The following is a 15,288-nucleotide window of genomic DNA, read 5'->3' as shown; positions in this document are numbered from 1 at the left end:
TCGCTTTAAAATTTTTAAAAATCTTTAATTGTACTTTTATTGGATGTGAGTGCTAGGGCCGAGGTTCTTCATCAATCATCTCCATTTGGTAGAATAGTTTTTGATGTGTTGTAACTTGCCACTTGTATGGTGTACAAAGGATAAGCAAGTACTATTTTGTCTTAGGGCACTATATGTCCCCCCTTTTTATTGGGAAATTTTAGTTGGTTGTATGTAAAAGTAAAATTAAGGTAATTTAATGCTTAGTGGGGTAAAATGTGTAATATGCCTACATCGCTTGAAGTAATAATTAAAACATCTATAAAAATAATATAAATAGGGATTATATATTTATATATATAATTTGGAAAAATAATAATAAAATAATTTAGTATAAAATTATATATATTAGTGTGGGATTATATATATATAATTTGAATTAATAATAATAAGATAATCTAATATAAAATTATATATATATATATTTTATTGTTGGGGTGGATTAATTTTTTATTTAATATGTGGATTGATATTATTTAAAAAGTTATCAAATTATAGGGAATATATATTTTATTATAATAATATTCTATATAAGGAATATATATGTTCCGATTCTCAACATGTAATATGCGAAAATTAAAATTGAGTGAGGAAGATAACAACATTTTACTAACCATCATAACTGTATATATAAAACAATGAATATGAAATATATTTTTCCAGTATAGAATATAATGCCAATTACCTTTTAAAAATGAAGAGAGCTAAATATAACTATTAAAATTGAGAATTTTTTATTTTTTTTGAGGTAAAATAAAATAAAAATTCTTTAAATGTTGTACAATAACTAAGCTCAGAGGACATCTCTATATGAATATTGTAAAGTAACTAGGGCAATACTTGGTTTTTGAGTACAAATTATAGTGTGATGAAAGGACATCATCACTTAAATGATGTAAAGAAGCCAAGTCACCACTTAGCTAACTAAATCAATATTTTATTTATGAATACAAAAGTGTAGTTCGATAAAAGAACATTATTATTTAAAAAATGTAAAAATATAAATCGTTACTTAACTTTTTATCTATAAAAATTGTAACTAAATATTTAAATTATAAAAAAAACAAAATTTTAATCCTATATTTTAACTTTGTATTGTCATTTAAATGATGTAAAGAAGTCAAGTTACTACTTAACTAACTATACCAACACTTGATTTATGAATATAAAAATGTAGGTTGACAAAAATATATCATCATTAACATAATATATATAAAAAAACAAATAGTTATTTAACTTTTAATCTATAAAATTTATAATTATTTTTTTTAAATATAATTATACATTTCAATTTTTTAATAATCAATATATTAAATATTACTTTGTCAAAATAAAATTAAAAAATATAATTTATTTGTATACACTTTACTTAACATGAGATTTAGCACAACTAAATGATGTGGTGTGTATAATACTTATAAATTAAAATGAAAAAAAATGGTTAAAATTGAAGATGTAGATATATTTATATATTTAATTTTTTTATTATATTAAATTACTTTTTAAAGATGAAGAAAAGAGATAAATTGGATTATTAGAATTTATCCTTTTTATATGACACAATGTAATTAGTGTTGATGGAAACTTGACAATTTATAATTAATTGACCTCATAAATATAAATAAGAAAGAGAAAAGTCTAATATTTGTTTATTTTTATCACAATGTAATTAGTAAGTATTGATGGAGACTTGACCATTTATAATTAATTAATCTCATAAATATAAATAAGAAAAAAAAGAGTCTAATACATTTTTATTTTTATTTTATAAAATGTATAATAAATAAAGTTTAAATTTAAAGACACCTCTATTTAGATGTTGTGAAGTTGCTAGCCAAACTGAACACTTGTATTTGAGTACAAAATTGTAGTTAAATAAATGATATCTTTATTTAAATATTAAAAAAAATATAATTAAATTACTTTTGGTTAGAATATATATATATATATATATTTGCATTTGAAAATACAATAAATAAGATTATTATTTGAATAATATTTATAAATTAAAAATATATATATATTTTGATCTTAAAAAAATATTATTCATAATAAATTATTTTTATGTTGAAATCATTTTTTCGATTGAATTTTTTTTAATCGGAAATCATAATTTTATATGATTAATAAAATTTCAAAAATAAAAAATAAAAAATCAAATTATATATATATAGCTTGGTTGCCTGCTGGTGGTATGCCCGATATTCTTGTATGTTGCCTGCTTTCGTGTTACTCGACATCTATATACGTATATAGTGCTGGAGCGGAAGGCCCGCTATGGACCTGAATGTGAAATGCCTAAAAAATTTGAATGTATCCCTCATTCAACTCAATTTTATAGAATTAAACTTATGAATTGATTTAATAGAGTTAAATAAACTAATTAATTTAATAGAAAATAGAAAAATATGATTTAGTGTAAAAAAAAATAGAAAAGATAAATCTAAACAATTACATAGTATAATATTTTATAACAATAAGAAAATTCAGGTCTGTTTTAAAATTTTAAATTGTTTGATGTTTCCGGTTTGAATGGTCTCGGCTTTGTTTGTATTTTGTGGTTATGGTAGCTTTTTTTGGGGGACCTAGGCTCAGTGTTTAAGCCTTGGCTGTAAGCAGTTAGTTTTTCTTTGGCCCAAAATTCCTATGGGAATGTTGTATATTATGTAAGTTGATTATAGATATAATGAAATAGAAGGTACTACTCTTGTTTTAGCGAAAAAAAAGAAGAAGAAAATCACTATTAATTTTATAAAAAGATAATTTATAATTAATATTTAATTTTAGATGAAATATGTAAAATTTATTTGTGAAAAAATTATATTAAAAAGTATATAACATTATAATAATGATTGAAATAGATTAATAATCTTTAATTTTCTTAGTATTAGAAAGGGATTAGATTCTCTCATTCCAATGTGTTTTAGGAATAGACTTTCACTACAAAGCTCATGAGAATTAGTTCTTATTTTTGTAATGTTCATTTATGGTTTAGCAAGAATGGGGTTGATCACCTCCTTATAATATCTTAGTTTCATTTTTCCCTCTAACTCTTTATCATCCCACAACTTATCCTTTAATTTGGAAGTAACAGTGTTTTTAATATCATCCTTATTCTGTAAGATGGTCTCTTCCTTTATCCCCAAATGGTCGAGCATCCTTATGCGAGCCTCACTTGAGCCAGAGAGTCGGAGGTGGGGGTTTTGATTAGAGTTCAAAACAATTTTGTGGAGCATCTTGGCTTCCATGTTTTACAGTAATCATTTAAAATTAATTTATTACATATATTTAAAACCCCTTAGAAAATTCATATATCCCTTTGACTTTTAATTTAATAATAATATAACTAACTAGCTATGAAATTAACTTATTTTTATGACCCTGGTCCGTCTAGCTGTCCCCGAGTCATATTTCATATTTAGTCATTAGTCAATATAGTCGTTGCCTGGTCAAGAATTATAGCCGTTGAAGGTTCTCCTGGGACTATTCAACATGCAATGCTTGATCTGATTGTTCAACTTGTCCTGACGATGAACCACACTGGTTGGTTCGAAACGCGTAGAGCCTAAAAACCTCTCATAAATTTGATATGAATCACAAAAGCCTCAATTCAACAACTTCTTGTACATTAAATAACCAAACATAGCCATGCTTTCAATGGGGGAGAGGCTACATTCAATCAAGAGAATAATGCAAGAGAATAAGGTAAGGATAGAATTAAAAATATACAAGAATTTAAATGATATTTTTTAATAGAGTTAAATAAACTATTTAATTTAATAAATTCATATATATAGTGACAAATCATTGGATATTTGAGATCTTTTGGCATAACAGTGCACCCATTCATAGTCAATCCAAAACCTCAATTCAAAATCCCATAAACATAGATTTAAATATAATTATTTTAAATAAAATATATAATTTACTTTAAAATTAGGTACATATAAGTCCACGAGGTGTAGAATACAGGATGGTGGAGTGAACTCTGAAGACACTCCCCGATGTGAAGGTCACCCATACTAAATGTTAGCGTGGCCCAAGTCAAGGGTGATCTTTAGTTAAAGAAAAATAGCTATATATAAAAATAATAATCATATAACCTAACAATTTATAGTAATTATAAAAATTAATTATTTTTATAAAAATTTTAAATATGCATTTTTAAGGAATAATAAACGAAATTAGTAAAATTTGTTTATGAGAAATTTATTATTAAAAATAATATAAATTTATAATAATGATTACCAATTTTAGATAATTATTCTTGATTTTTTGAAGTTTAAGAATAAAGAGAAAGTAATAGATTAATGATATGAGAATTAAAGATATACCGAAATAAAAATATGAAATATATTATTTTAAATTATAATTTTCCATAGAGTTAAAAAAATTAATTAATTTAATAAATTTAAATAGATATATTTTAAGTAAAAAATATGATCCATTTTAAAATTAATTAAATAAATAAAATAGAGAAATCCATCCTTGATTTGGGTGTCATTCGTGATAAAGAGTAGACAAAGAGTATAAGGATAGTGGTGGTTATGTTTTGATTATTAAGTTGTGTTTTGAGGATTTTTTTCACATTATTTTTATTGGCAGTTCTAGTGCCCTAAGATGTCTTTTTTGTTTATTATGGAAACTAAGCTATTAAGAAATTCTATTTTTATTGTTGGTATGGTTTGTCAAGTGGCAGACCATTACATAATTTGCTTATCATGTATACGGCTTTCCAAAATAATCAATAAAATTAGAAGATTAAAAAAAAAGAAAAATCCAAAATAAAGATTTAATCAATTATATAATATTATGACACTTTGTAGTGTGAGTAAAAAAACCAAATAATTTTATTAAAAAATAAAAATAACTTTTTTAATGAATATTTAATAATAATAAAATTAGTAAAATTCATTTTTGAGATAAAATATTATTTAAAAGTATATAAAACTATAAATAAATAGATTAATAATATAAAATTTAACCATATATAAAATAAAAATACCTTTTAAATCATTATTAAATAATTTGAAATGAGAAATTTTTATTAATAATAATAATAAAACAGAACATAACTTTTTCATCATCAATTAACAATTAAATTTTATTATTTAAAAAACCAAAAAATTAACTTTTTATCATATTTTCATAAATTTTAACTTTTAAAAATTCACATTATTTAAATTTCTCTTATAGCTTCCAAAAATGACTTTATAATATAAAATTTAAATATATATAAAATAAAAAATATCTTTTAAATGGTTAATAAAATAATAATTTTTTATTATTAATAATAATAAAACAGGGGATAACTTTTTCTTTATTATTAACTAAATATTCCTAATAACTTATAATTTTTAATTATTAAATAATACTTTTTTAACTAAATATTAACGTAAGCACCAATTATTTTATTTATAAAATATTTATATATATATTTTAAAGGTATGGTCACCGAATATAACTAAATTATAAAATTGACTTTTTGACTCTGGTCCTTAAGTCAAAATTAGCCGTTAGTCAAGATAGCCGTTGGAGACTCTGCTCAGACTATTTAACATGCAAAGCTGGATCTGTGTCTTTAACTTGTACCACACTGGTTGGTTCGAAACGAGTCGACAAAAATCTATCTACATGTAATTTACGCCAAAGTTCTTCTTACAACTTTTTCTTTATCAATTAAATTTTAATAAACTTCACTAAAAAACCCAAAAAAGTTTTAACTTCAAAACTTAACCCACATCATTCAAAATTCTCTTATAACTTCCAAAAATTAACTCACATTATTCACAATGCTCTTAACTCTCGTAAATTTTAGCTTCCAGAAATTAACTCACATCATTAAATATTCAGATAACTAAAAGTTCAGACAATTACTTGGCCGGACAATTGCACAATTCAATGGATTTAATGATTATGCTTTTGATCCCATGGCTTCCATTTTGGGGGTTTGTGGATATGGACATTATGCTTTTTGGCATTTTATTATCACCACATATATTAATGTACTCCATCTTAATTAATTATGTTTTTAACATATGCTTTTTACGTTTTTAGGTTAACGTAGGTTCCGTTGTGGCCAACGGGGTTTAGGAAAGTGAAGTGACTGAACGCTTTGTTGCACTCGTCCGACGAGAACACCATGACTGCCGTGAGGAGTGTTTCACATCAACGTCCAAGAAACCGCATGAACAGGGCCTCTAACTAGACCTCTCCCCCCCCCAGCACACACAGTTAAAGAAACAAGCAAGAATTTTGTTTTTTGGGTAACACAAATCTGGTTACGTTGTATATATGTTGTATATATATATATTATATATATATATATATATATATATATTGTTATGATACCTCTTGTTTGGCTGGATTTGCTCATCTTTACAGCTGGGTACGGGGATTGGGTAGGCGGAAGCGGAGAGAATGTACGTATGTTTGCTCTGAGAAATTTTTATATAGACAAGACGTCATCCGTCTCCATGAGTAGTAGTATCACTGCAAATCTATGGTTATAACAGTTTGCAACAGCCAGCAGGCAGGCCATTGATTACTGTACTGAAGATTTTTGTTACCAGGCTTTTAATTTCTCAGCTCGCAGCAGGCTTTTGAGTTTTCATTAGGTTTGACAAGCGATTTTAAGTTAATTTTATCATGGGAATAGATTAGAAAGTGACTAATCAAGGGGGCATTGCTGAGGAAAATCGAGAAGGCTACTGAATTATATCATGGGCATGATGAATTAAATTAATCATTGGTATATACAGTGCTCGCAAAGATTGTATATACATTTTCTGGACAGAGGCAAAGATTGTGGCTGTAGAAATGAAGATGGGTATGGGTATGGGTATGGGTTCATTCTAAAATGTTGAAGTTTTTATTTTTATTTTTGTGAGAAACCCACGTCCTGGATTACAAGGATCAGGTCAATAGTATTTCTATATGAGGAATATGGCATAATGAGGTTTAATAGGCCAATATTACTGGTAGTATAAAGCTGCCATTTGCTTACATTCATTAGATCAGACTTTAAATCACAATGGTCGTTGGGGTCATTCATTAGGAGAGGGGCCGGGCTCTCTGGGTGTTGTACCAGAGTTTCCTGTAATTATTTTGAAATTCGCCATAGAAAATTCATTCTAAAAGTATCGATTGTATCTGCCAGTCTCGAGGACCAGCTCAAATCTACGACAGTCAGGTCTGCGAGATTTTTGTTGGGTTTTTCTAATGTGGGATCTGAATCATATGCCGGAGACTAACAAGGAACCTCAGGTTGTGGTACCCATGGAGGCTGATCAGGGGAATTTGTGTTTAGGAAATGGTAATTTTCGCGATGAGAACGTCTCGGGTTCGAGTTCGAGTTCGAGTGCAGCTTGTGCGTCTGAACTGGCAGAGATGGATGCAAGATCTTCGCAGGAGACTGGCAATGGCAATGGCCCGGGATCTGAAGCCCGGGTTCAAACTGGTAAGCTCTTCGGCTTCTCATTCAGTAACATTACGAAAGGCAATTGCGCGGAGTTGAGTAAAGGGGTTAGCAATGGAGGAGGATCAGGTTGTGGTACGAACAGTGTGACACGCCAGTTTTTCCCAGCTGGTCAGGAGTTCGATTCTCAGGTGATGATCCCGGGGCGACCTCAGCTCCCCAGGGCTCATTGGGTGGGGCTTACATTTCGTCAAGCGGAGTCATTCAGATCACCAACGCCGAAGGAGAGTGCGCAGCCCATCAAGAAGAGCAGGCGCGGCCCACGCTCTAGGAGTTCACAGTATCGTGGTGTTACATTCTACAGGCGCACTGGAAGATGGGAATCTCACATATGGTCAGTAACTCATGAAAAACCTATTGGTTGGTCACACTGTTACCGAGAATTGGTTTTGTAAAAAATTGCAGTACGTTGGTAGTGGTGTTAGAATATTTGCAGTGTGTGTGGGATGTTATAGGTCCAAATTTTATGCATTACTGTCAACTGAATGCCATTCATTAATAAGATGCATTTTGCCTGACAGGGATTGTGGGAAACAGGTCTATCTTGGTGAGTCAATGATTTTTTTTTTTTTTTAGCATTTTTACTTAATGCCTAATGCCTGCCTAGCCTGCACTGAAATTTACTTAGCTTCTGACCAACACTTTTGAAGAACAAAGTAGGGCTTCTTTTATAGCTTCAATGGCTATTCCCTATTCCCTTCTCTGACTCCTGCAATGTTGAAATCATTTATCAAATGTCAGCATTCTAAAATTGCATTCGCTTCATTTACCTGCAGGTGGATTTGACACTGCCCATGCAGCTGCAAGGTAGAATTTTCACATGATTGTGTTTTAAGCTTTTTAAAGTTATCCAGTAAAAGCTGCTGACTTTTACACTTTCCACTGCAAATTATGTGTTGCAGGATCTATGTGCATGAATATAATTTTTTTTGCCATTTGTTGCAGGGCATATGATAGGGCAGCTATCAAATTCAGAGGTGTAGATGCCGATATTAACTTTAACATTGATGATTATGAAGAGGATGTGAAGCAGGTAAAGCAAGAATTTTGTCATTGCTCAGGTATTATTTTCTGATGGGGTTGATTACTTTTTCATTTAACAGATATATTTAATGTGACATACAGATGAATAAACTCACAAAGGAAGAATTTGTTCATGTCCTTCGTCGTCAAAGTACTGGATTTCCCAGAGGAAGTTCTAAGTTTAGAGGTGTGACCTTGCACAAGTGTGGCAGGTGGGAAGCCAGAATGGGACAATTTCTTGGAAAAAAGTAAATGAATCTCTTCCTTTATGCATAAATTTCATTGATTTCTGTTTCAAACTCGTTGGATCTAAAATTATGGACCGAGATATTTAAATCAAGCGATGCTTCATGTTGCCATATATTGAATTTTTTTAAGAAAAACATGATGTTGTTTATATAGTATATTGTTGATCTGTCAACGAAATAAATATATTTTTATATTAATAATAATTTAAAATTTGAAATAAATAATCTTAAAGATAATATAAATTTACAAAAATATTATTATTATATTTTTAATTTTCATATTATATATATATATATATATATTAATCATAGATAGTGTAGATTTTTATTGAGCCACTGTATAAGCAAGTCTGCACTGTAGTGTGGACTAATTTCAGTTTGGAACAAATTGCTAACTTTGATAGAATTTTTCATTTCATTAAAAATATTTGGTATCGTTTCCCTAATAAGATTTTTGTTGGGATATCATACCAGGTATGTGTACTTGGGTTTATTTGACAACGAAGTGGAAGCTGCAAGGTATGCATGCTCTAATTGCATAAGGATTTGAAATATTTAAATGGAGAAAGCTGATCATGATAAGAAACAATGTGTGATATGTTGTTGATTATAAGTTTCTGAAATTTCCATATCTGTGATAAGTTGTTTATTATAGGGTTTGAAATAATTGGAATGTTCCAGGGCATATGACAAGGCTGCAATTAGATGCAATGGGAGGGAGGCAGTTACCAACTTTAGCCCTGAGCTATATGAAAGTGAATTAGCCCTTACAGAGGAGAAAGGTGGATTATGGATCTTACATAAAATTCTTAATCAGAAGAAATGGGTTTCACGTTAATTAAATTTTAGAGATTGGAAAATCTAGTTTATGTTGTAAAATTACTAGAGTGTATGGTTTTCTGAGATTGATAATTGTACACGCAGGTCAAGATCCAGATCTGGATCTTAGTCTTGGTAATTCAACTCCAAAAGAAGGCTCTTTGGTTTCAAAGGACAACACCGATGGTTCAATGAGACCGGAGTCTGATTTAAGCACTTTGTCTGAAGCTAATTGGAAGACATTGACTCAGCCAACGGTAATCAGCATTGGAAACCTTTCATCCTAGAATGCTAAATAATTTATGGTTAATGCAATGAATATTAGAATACTTTATTGGGCATATAACCAATGTTTCAAGTGGTCAGCCTATCTGTATCTTAGTGTAGTTCGCTCTTACAAATTCCATAAAGTGGGCCAGAAAAATCGCAGTTTATGTTTATTAATAATAATCTCACATACCTTCTGCCTACTGAGGCAAACATTTTTTTTCCTTCCAAAATCTGAACTTTTAAAGTTAAAAAAAAAACATTTTTCTTGCGAAGAACTAAACTTTAACATTTTCAAAAATAAAATGTCATTCAGACTATGTCAAGAGCAAGTTCTTTCAAATTCAAATAGGCACTTGGAAGCCCTAGTGTACTCAAACAAACTGAATTTCATTGAGTTTAGACTTTATAGAGCCACAGATGACCATTGCATCTAGTATTGTGTCAAATATCACAAGTGCAGGCAAGGTGGAAGAAATTTTTTCCTTATAACCCAAGCAATGAGGTAGATTATGAGAGGTATAACCAGGAAAATCCAAGAAACACAGATATAAACTTGTGGATATTTTGAATGAGCTTATGCCTTCCTGATCTTGGCCAATATATATTTTACTTAGAACCAACACGAATGGTTGAATTGGACAAAGAATTATGGATAATACTTACATTCCTCTCTAATCATATTATATTAGATTATTTTTAAAAGACATTTTCTGGTTTAGTGGTTCACAAGGATGGATGAAGGGTTCACCAAAACTGTTTGGACACCCATCCTTATACCATGGTGATAGTAACAACATCCAGAAACAACACTACTACTAACATTATCTCATCCAAACTATTTTATATGTATATTCTGGACTTTGGAGTTAATTTTTTTTTATCTATCTAAATATCGTTCATTATCGTTATTTTCTTAATTGCAAGCACTGTATTAAGTATTTCATGGGAAGGGTGTATGAGGCATAATTTAGAAAGGAGCTGATGATGTGTTATGTTGTGTTGGTTTCAGGTTCCAAACCTAATGGATGGATTAAATCAAAGCGCCCAAAGCTTGTCATGTGAAGTACCCTCTTTACAAAGGTATCAACAACCAGCGGGGTCATGTGAAGTACCCTCTTTGCAAAGGTATCAACAACCACCAGGATGGGTTTGGCAACTGCCTACAAATAGGCCAGCTCCTCCCTCTCCCATGATTGAAAGTGCAGCATCATCAGGATTCTCACCCCAAATATTTTCTTCAACAACTAGTCCTTCTTCAGAATGGCTGCAGAAAAGGGGGTTTCATTTCTTGTTCCAGCCTGCATTAATGCAGACCAAGAATATTTTGCATTCAACCACTGCACCAGCTTTGATTAACACTTATGGGAAAAAAACCAGTGACCACTCATTGAACTTGTCTCTAGGTTGATCATCAAATAACAAGTTGGAAGCCTCGTCTAGCATAATCTTTTGAGATGGCCTCGGCAAAGCAGATTCCTAGTTAGACGTGGCTAACATTTTTGTCATGACCCGCGCTGGATTGCCATTGTGGCAATGCTATAATTTTACTGTCATTTTCATGTAACCCTTCAATGCAAAAGTGGCGTATCCCTTGACGAAGATTATTCAATTTCAATCTTACTATTTTCCTACTGTTATAAATCATTGCAACAACCGCTATTATCAAGGTAAAAAAGCTCAATCCAGCTTTGTGACTGCTGCTGCCAGTTTATATTTCAATTAACAACGCTATTTTAATCACTGGACTAATTTCTTAAAATGACTACTATTTTAATTAGTTTTCATGATTAATAAACATCCAAAACTAAGAAAGGAAGGTTTGGAATTTCAGGCTTTGATTAATTAACTATAACACTAATATTTTGATCTCAATTTGAGATTATTATAATCGTTTAAAAGAAATAATATTGACATTAAGCACCACCATCATATGTTAACTGGAACCTACATTCTGATTTCAGTATTCACAGTATTTTTACATCAAAGAGATTCGCTTCATTTGTCTTAGTTTAAAATGCTTTTGGCCTCAGCCAGGCCATAAATATTTTGGCTATACAATATCAGAGATTAAGCTGAAGCAAAAGCTCGCTTGCTAAAATGACTAGGATTGTTTAGGATAAATGTTATCTTGGATGTTTTTCATAAATTTTAACCTAAAATAAATATATTTTAATTTTTTTTCTTAAATTTATTTATAAAATGGATTTTTAATTTATTTTATTGTATAAATAATATAAAATAATATATTGAATAATAAGATTGGAGAATATTTTGTTTTAGGATATATATGGTATAATAATTATAATAATAATGATGATGTAATTTGAGTAGTTGAGATTAATGTTCACTAAATAAATATTGCTATAATAAATTAGTTTGCATATGGGCTCTAGTATAGCTAGTAACATGGGGTTCTGTTAAGATATAGTTTGCATATGGGGTGTAGTATAGTTAGTAACATAGTGTTCTGTTAAGACAGTTTGCATATGGGGTGTGGAATAGATAGTAACACAGTGTTATGTTAAGATACTCTGTGGTGTAAAGGTCACTTGTTTGAAATTTCTTAGGCAAAATTTCAGCCATAGTAAGGCTCGGTTGACTAGGTGTGATCCCCTATTGATTTTGACCACTTGGATGTTTTTGGGTAATGGCTACTCAAGTTACAAATTAGACATTCTAATCATCTCAGAACTCACATAACCTAGCAAACAAGAAAAATAAGTTAAAAAATTAGTTCATTTAAAAATATGGTTACTTTCAAAGTTATGGTCAATTTATTTAGAAATATAATTATTTCAAAATTATACATTTAATGATGCTTTTTGATACACAGGGTGTTTTAAATTTAAAATGTCACATTTTTCAAGTGGACAATTCATTTATTGAGCATAAAAATATTTAAAGTATATTAGAAAGGAGCCTGATAGAAATTTTATAAAGTGACAAGTAAATTGAGTAAACCATTGTTTACCAAGCTATTCTAATTGAGATTCTTTACATGCAATTGGGGAAACAATTTGTTCACCAAATTATTCGAGCTAATTTTTTTTTTTAAAGCATTATAAAATGTAATATTATTTATACAAATCAATTGAACTAATAATAATATTTATCATGCAAATCAATTAAAATAATAAATAAATATGACATACAAATAATTAAAAATAACCCAATTTTATTAATATGATGGTTTTTGAAAAGCTTTTAATTGTGATGTTACTAAAAACTAATAATAATAATAGACCATTGAGTAGAAAATAACTTTTATACTAAGAAGAAGGAGGATAATGTACCACTTAGGATAAATACAATGCATGGAGATGTATCCAGGATTGATTTCAAGATGAAGTAGATAAGTAGGGCAATTATTTTCTAAGTGCTATGGTACAATATTTGATGGGGTCCAAATTCATTTATTTTTAAGGAAAGAGAGGTCTTGTTGTGAAGCGAAAGGTCTTATTGTGAAGCTTACTTGAGAGCATTGAATTGAATAGTATTAAACAAAATAAAATTATAGATTAACTGAGTTAGTAAAAGATGGGGTTCTAAAATGTTGGTCTCTTTTTATTGTTCCATGATATTTTCAGTTTATAATCTTGCTAGTGGTATTTTTTTGAAGCATATTTACAAAGAATTAAAATAAAAAGCTAATTAATTATAAACAAAGGCTTTTTGTACATGAATTAAAAAACTAGTATGAGAAAATTGCCATGGATTTCCATTTTTTTTCTCTAAATTTTGAAGTATGTTAGTTTGTAGGGTATTGAACTTAATTTGTTCTACAAGTATAGAGTAGATGTGTACGTGTAATGTAAGTATGTAAACAATTATAAATGTATGCTTAATTAAAAATTAAAAAAGTTAAAAGTAATCGGGGATGAGTGAAAATAGTTAAATGTTGGCTCAATTAATTATGAAAAGTTAAAGTAATAAAAATAATAATATTCAATTTGTTATATTTTGATTTTGTTATTAACTTGTTAATAGGATTTGTTATAATACCATGGGCCAATACCACTGTTACCAACAGTGCATGCCCAAAAACCATAACTTATTTCACAGCCAAAATATTTTATAACAATATGAAAAAATTCTTAACCATGGATATTTACCCCACTTTAACGTGGATATTATTAACTTGTAAATATTAAGCTTTGTTGCAATACCACATGTCCAAAAAAACATAACTTATTTCACTCATCCCCACTTTACCATGAATATTATTATCTTGTAAATAAGCTTTGTTACAATACCATGGGCTAATACCATCACTTATCAATACCACATGCAAAAAAAATAATCTATTTCATAGTCAAAATATTTTATAACAATATGACAAGATTCTTAATCATGGATATTCACCCGCACTTTGCCATTGATATTATGAACTTGTGAATATGCTTTATTACAATAGCATGGGCTAATACCATGGCTTAACAATACCACATACTGAAAAATCATAAGTTATTTCATAATCAAAATATTTTATAATAATATGACAAGATTGTTAGCCATGGATATTCACACTCACTTTACCATGGATATTATTACCTTGTAAATAAGCTTTGTTACAATACCACTAGCTAATACCATGGCTTATCAATACCACATGCCCAAGAACCATAACTTACTTCACAATAAAAATATTTTATTTCACTTTTCAAATTGAAGCTAAAAGAAAAAATGTTATAATTAGTTTTGAGATCTATCTAAACCATTTGTCCTCACAACTATTAAAAATATTCCCATAGAAATTAAATGAAGGTTGTAATAAAATTAAAAATGGGAATATTTTTATATTTAAAGATGTGAAATTTATTTAATGAAAATAGTATTAATAAGAACCAACATATATTCCTCTTAACTAAGGTTCCAAGCGATGACAACAAGTAAAGTGAAGGGAAGAGAGCGGGAGGGGGAGAGATGGAGGGAGATAGTGACAAAGTTGGAGAGCGGAGAGAGGGGGGGGGGGGGGAAGGGAGAGCCAAAGATGGAGGGAGATAGTGACAAAGTTGGAGAGTGGAGAGGGGAAGAGCCGGAAGGGAGAGCCAGAAGTAGAGAGGGAGAGAGAGAGATGGAATTTGAGGGGGAGAGGAGGAAAGAATAAAGACAAGAGATAGAGGTGGAGAGAGAGGGAGTGACAAGGGAAAGATGGAGAGAGAGTAAGGGAGAGAGGAGAGGAGGGAAGAGAGAGAAGAGGAGGGGACATAGATAGGTATATAAAGGCAAGATAGAGAGAGGGGGAGGCACAAATATGGAGGGGAGAGAGAGAAGGGGAGAGGGAGGGAGATAGTTTTAGAGTTGGAGGGAAGAGTGAGCAAGAGAGAGTGATGGGGGGGAGAGATAGAGAGAGGTGGGAGAGATAGGACTCAAGAGAGAGATGGGGTTGGAGCGGGGGAGAGAGGGAAGGAA

General features: G+C 30.0%; 1 protein-coding gene across 1 annotated transcript; it reads left to right on the top strand.

Annotated features, from left to right (window-relative positions):
- The first annotated feature begins 6,396 nt into the window (after positions 1-6,396).
- Positions 6,397-11,491, top strand: LOC149206476 (floral homeotic protein APETALA 2-like). Its single transcript, XM_089395441.1, has 9 exons — positions 6,397-7,850; positions 8,038-8,063; positions 8,293-8,323; positions 8,462-8,549; positions 8,642-8,787; positions 9,262-9,306; positions 9,469-9,569; positions 9,712-9,863; positions 10,886-11,491. The coding sequence occupies exons 1-9, from the start codon at positions 7,261-7,263 to the stop codon at positions 11,282-11,284; spliced, it is 1,578 nt and encodes a 525-aa protein (XP_089251567.1). The 5' UTR covers positions 6,397-7,260; the 3' UTR covers positions 11,285-11,491.
- Positions 11,492-15,288: the final 3,797 nt, after the last annotated feature.

The sequence above is a fragment of the Pinus tabuliformis genome, chromosome 1_2 (assembly GCF_031772625.1).
Source record: "Pinus tabuliformis cultivar Carrire ecotype Pingquan chromosome 1_2, CPIR1, whole genome shotgun sequence".
NCBI lineage: Eukaryota > Viridiplantae > Streptophyta > Pinopsida > Pinales > Pinaceae > Pinus > Pinus tabuliformis.
This window is presented reverse-complemented; position numbering and strand designations above follow the sequence as displayed.

Bases quoted from the DNA above. Each gene is read 5' to 3' on its own strand.
- LOC149206476 (XM_089395441.1), top strand. From the start codon at position 7,261: ATGTGGGATCTGAATCATATGCCGGAGACTAACAAGGAACCTCAGGTT. The intron at 8,064-8,292 runs GTGAGTCAATGA...ATTTACCTGCAG, and splicing joins TGGGAAACAGGTCTATCTTG to GTGGATTTGACACTGCCCAT. The intron at 8,324-8,461 runs GTAGAATTTTCA...CATTTGTTGCAG, and splicing joins ACTGCCCATGCAGCTGCAAG to GGCATATGATAGGGCAGCTA.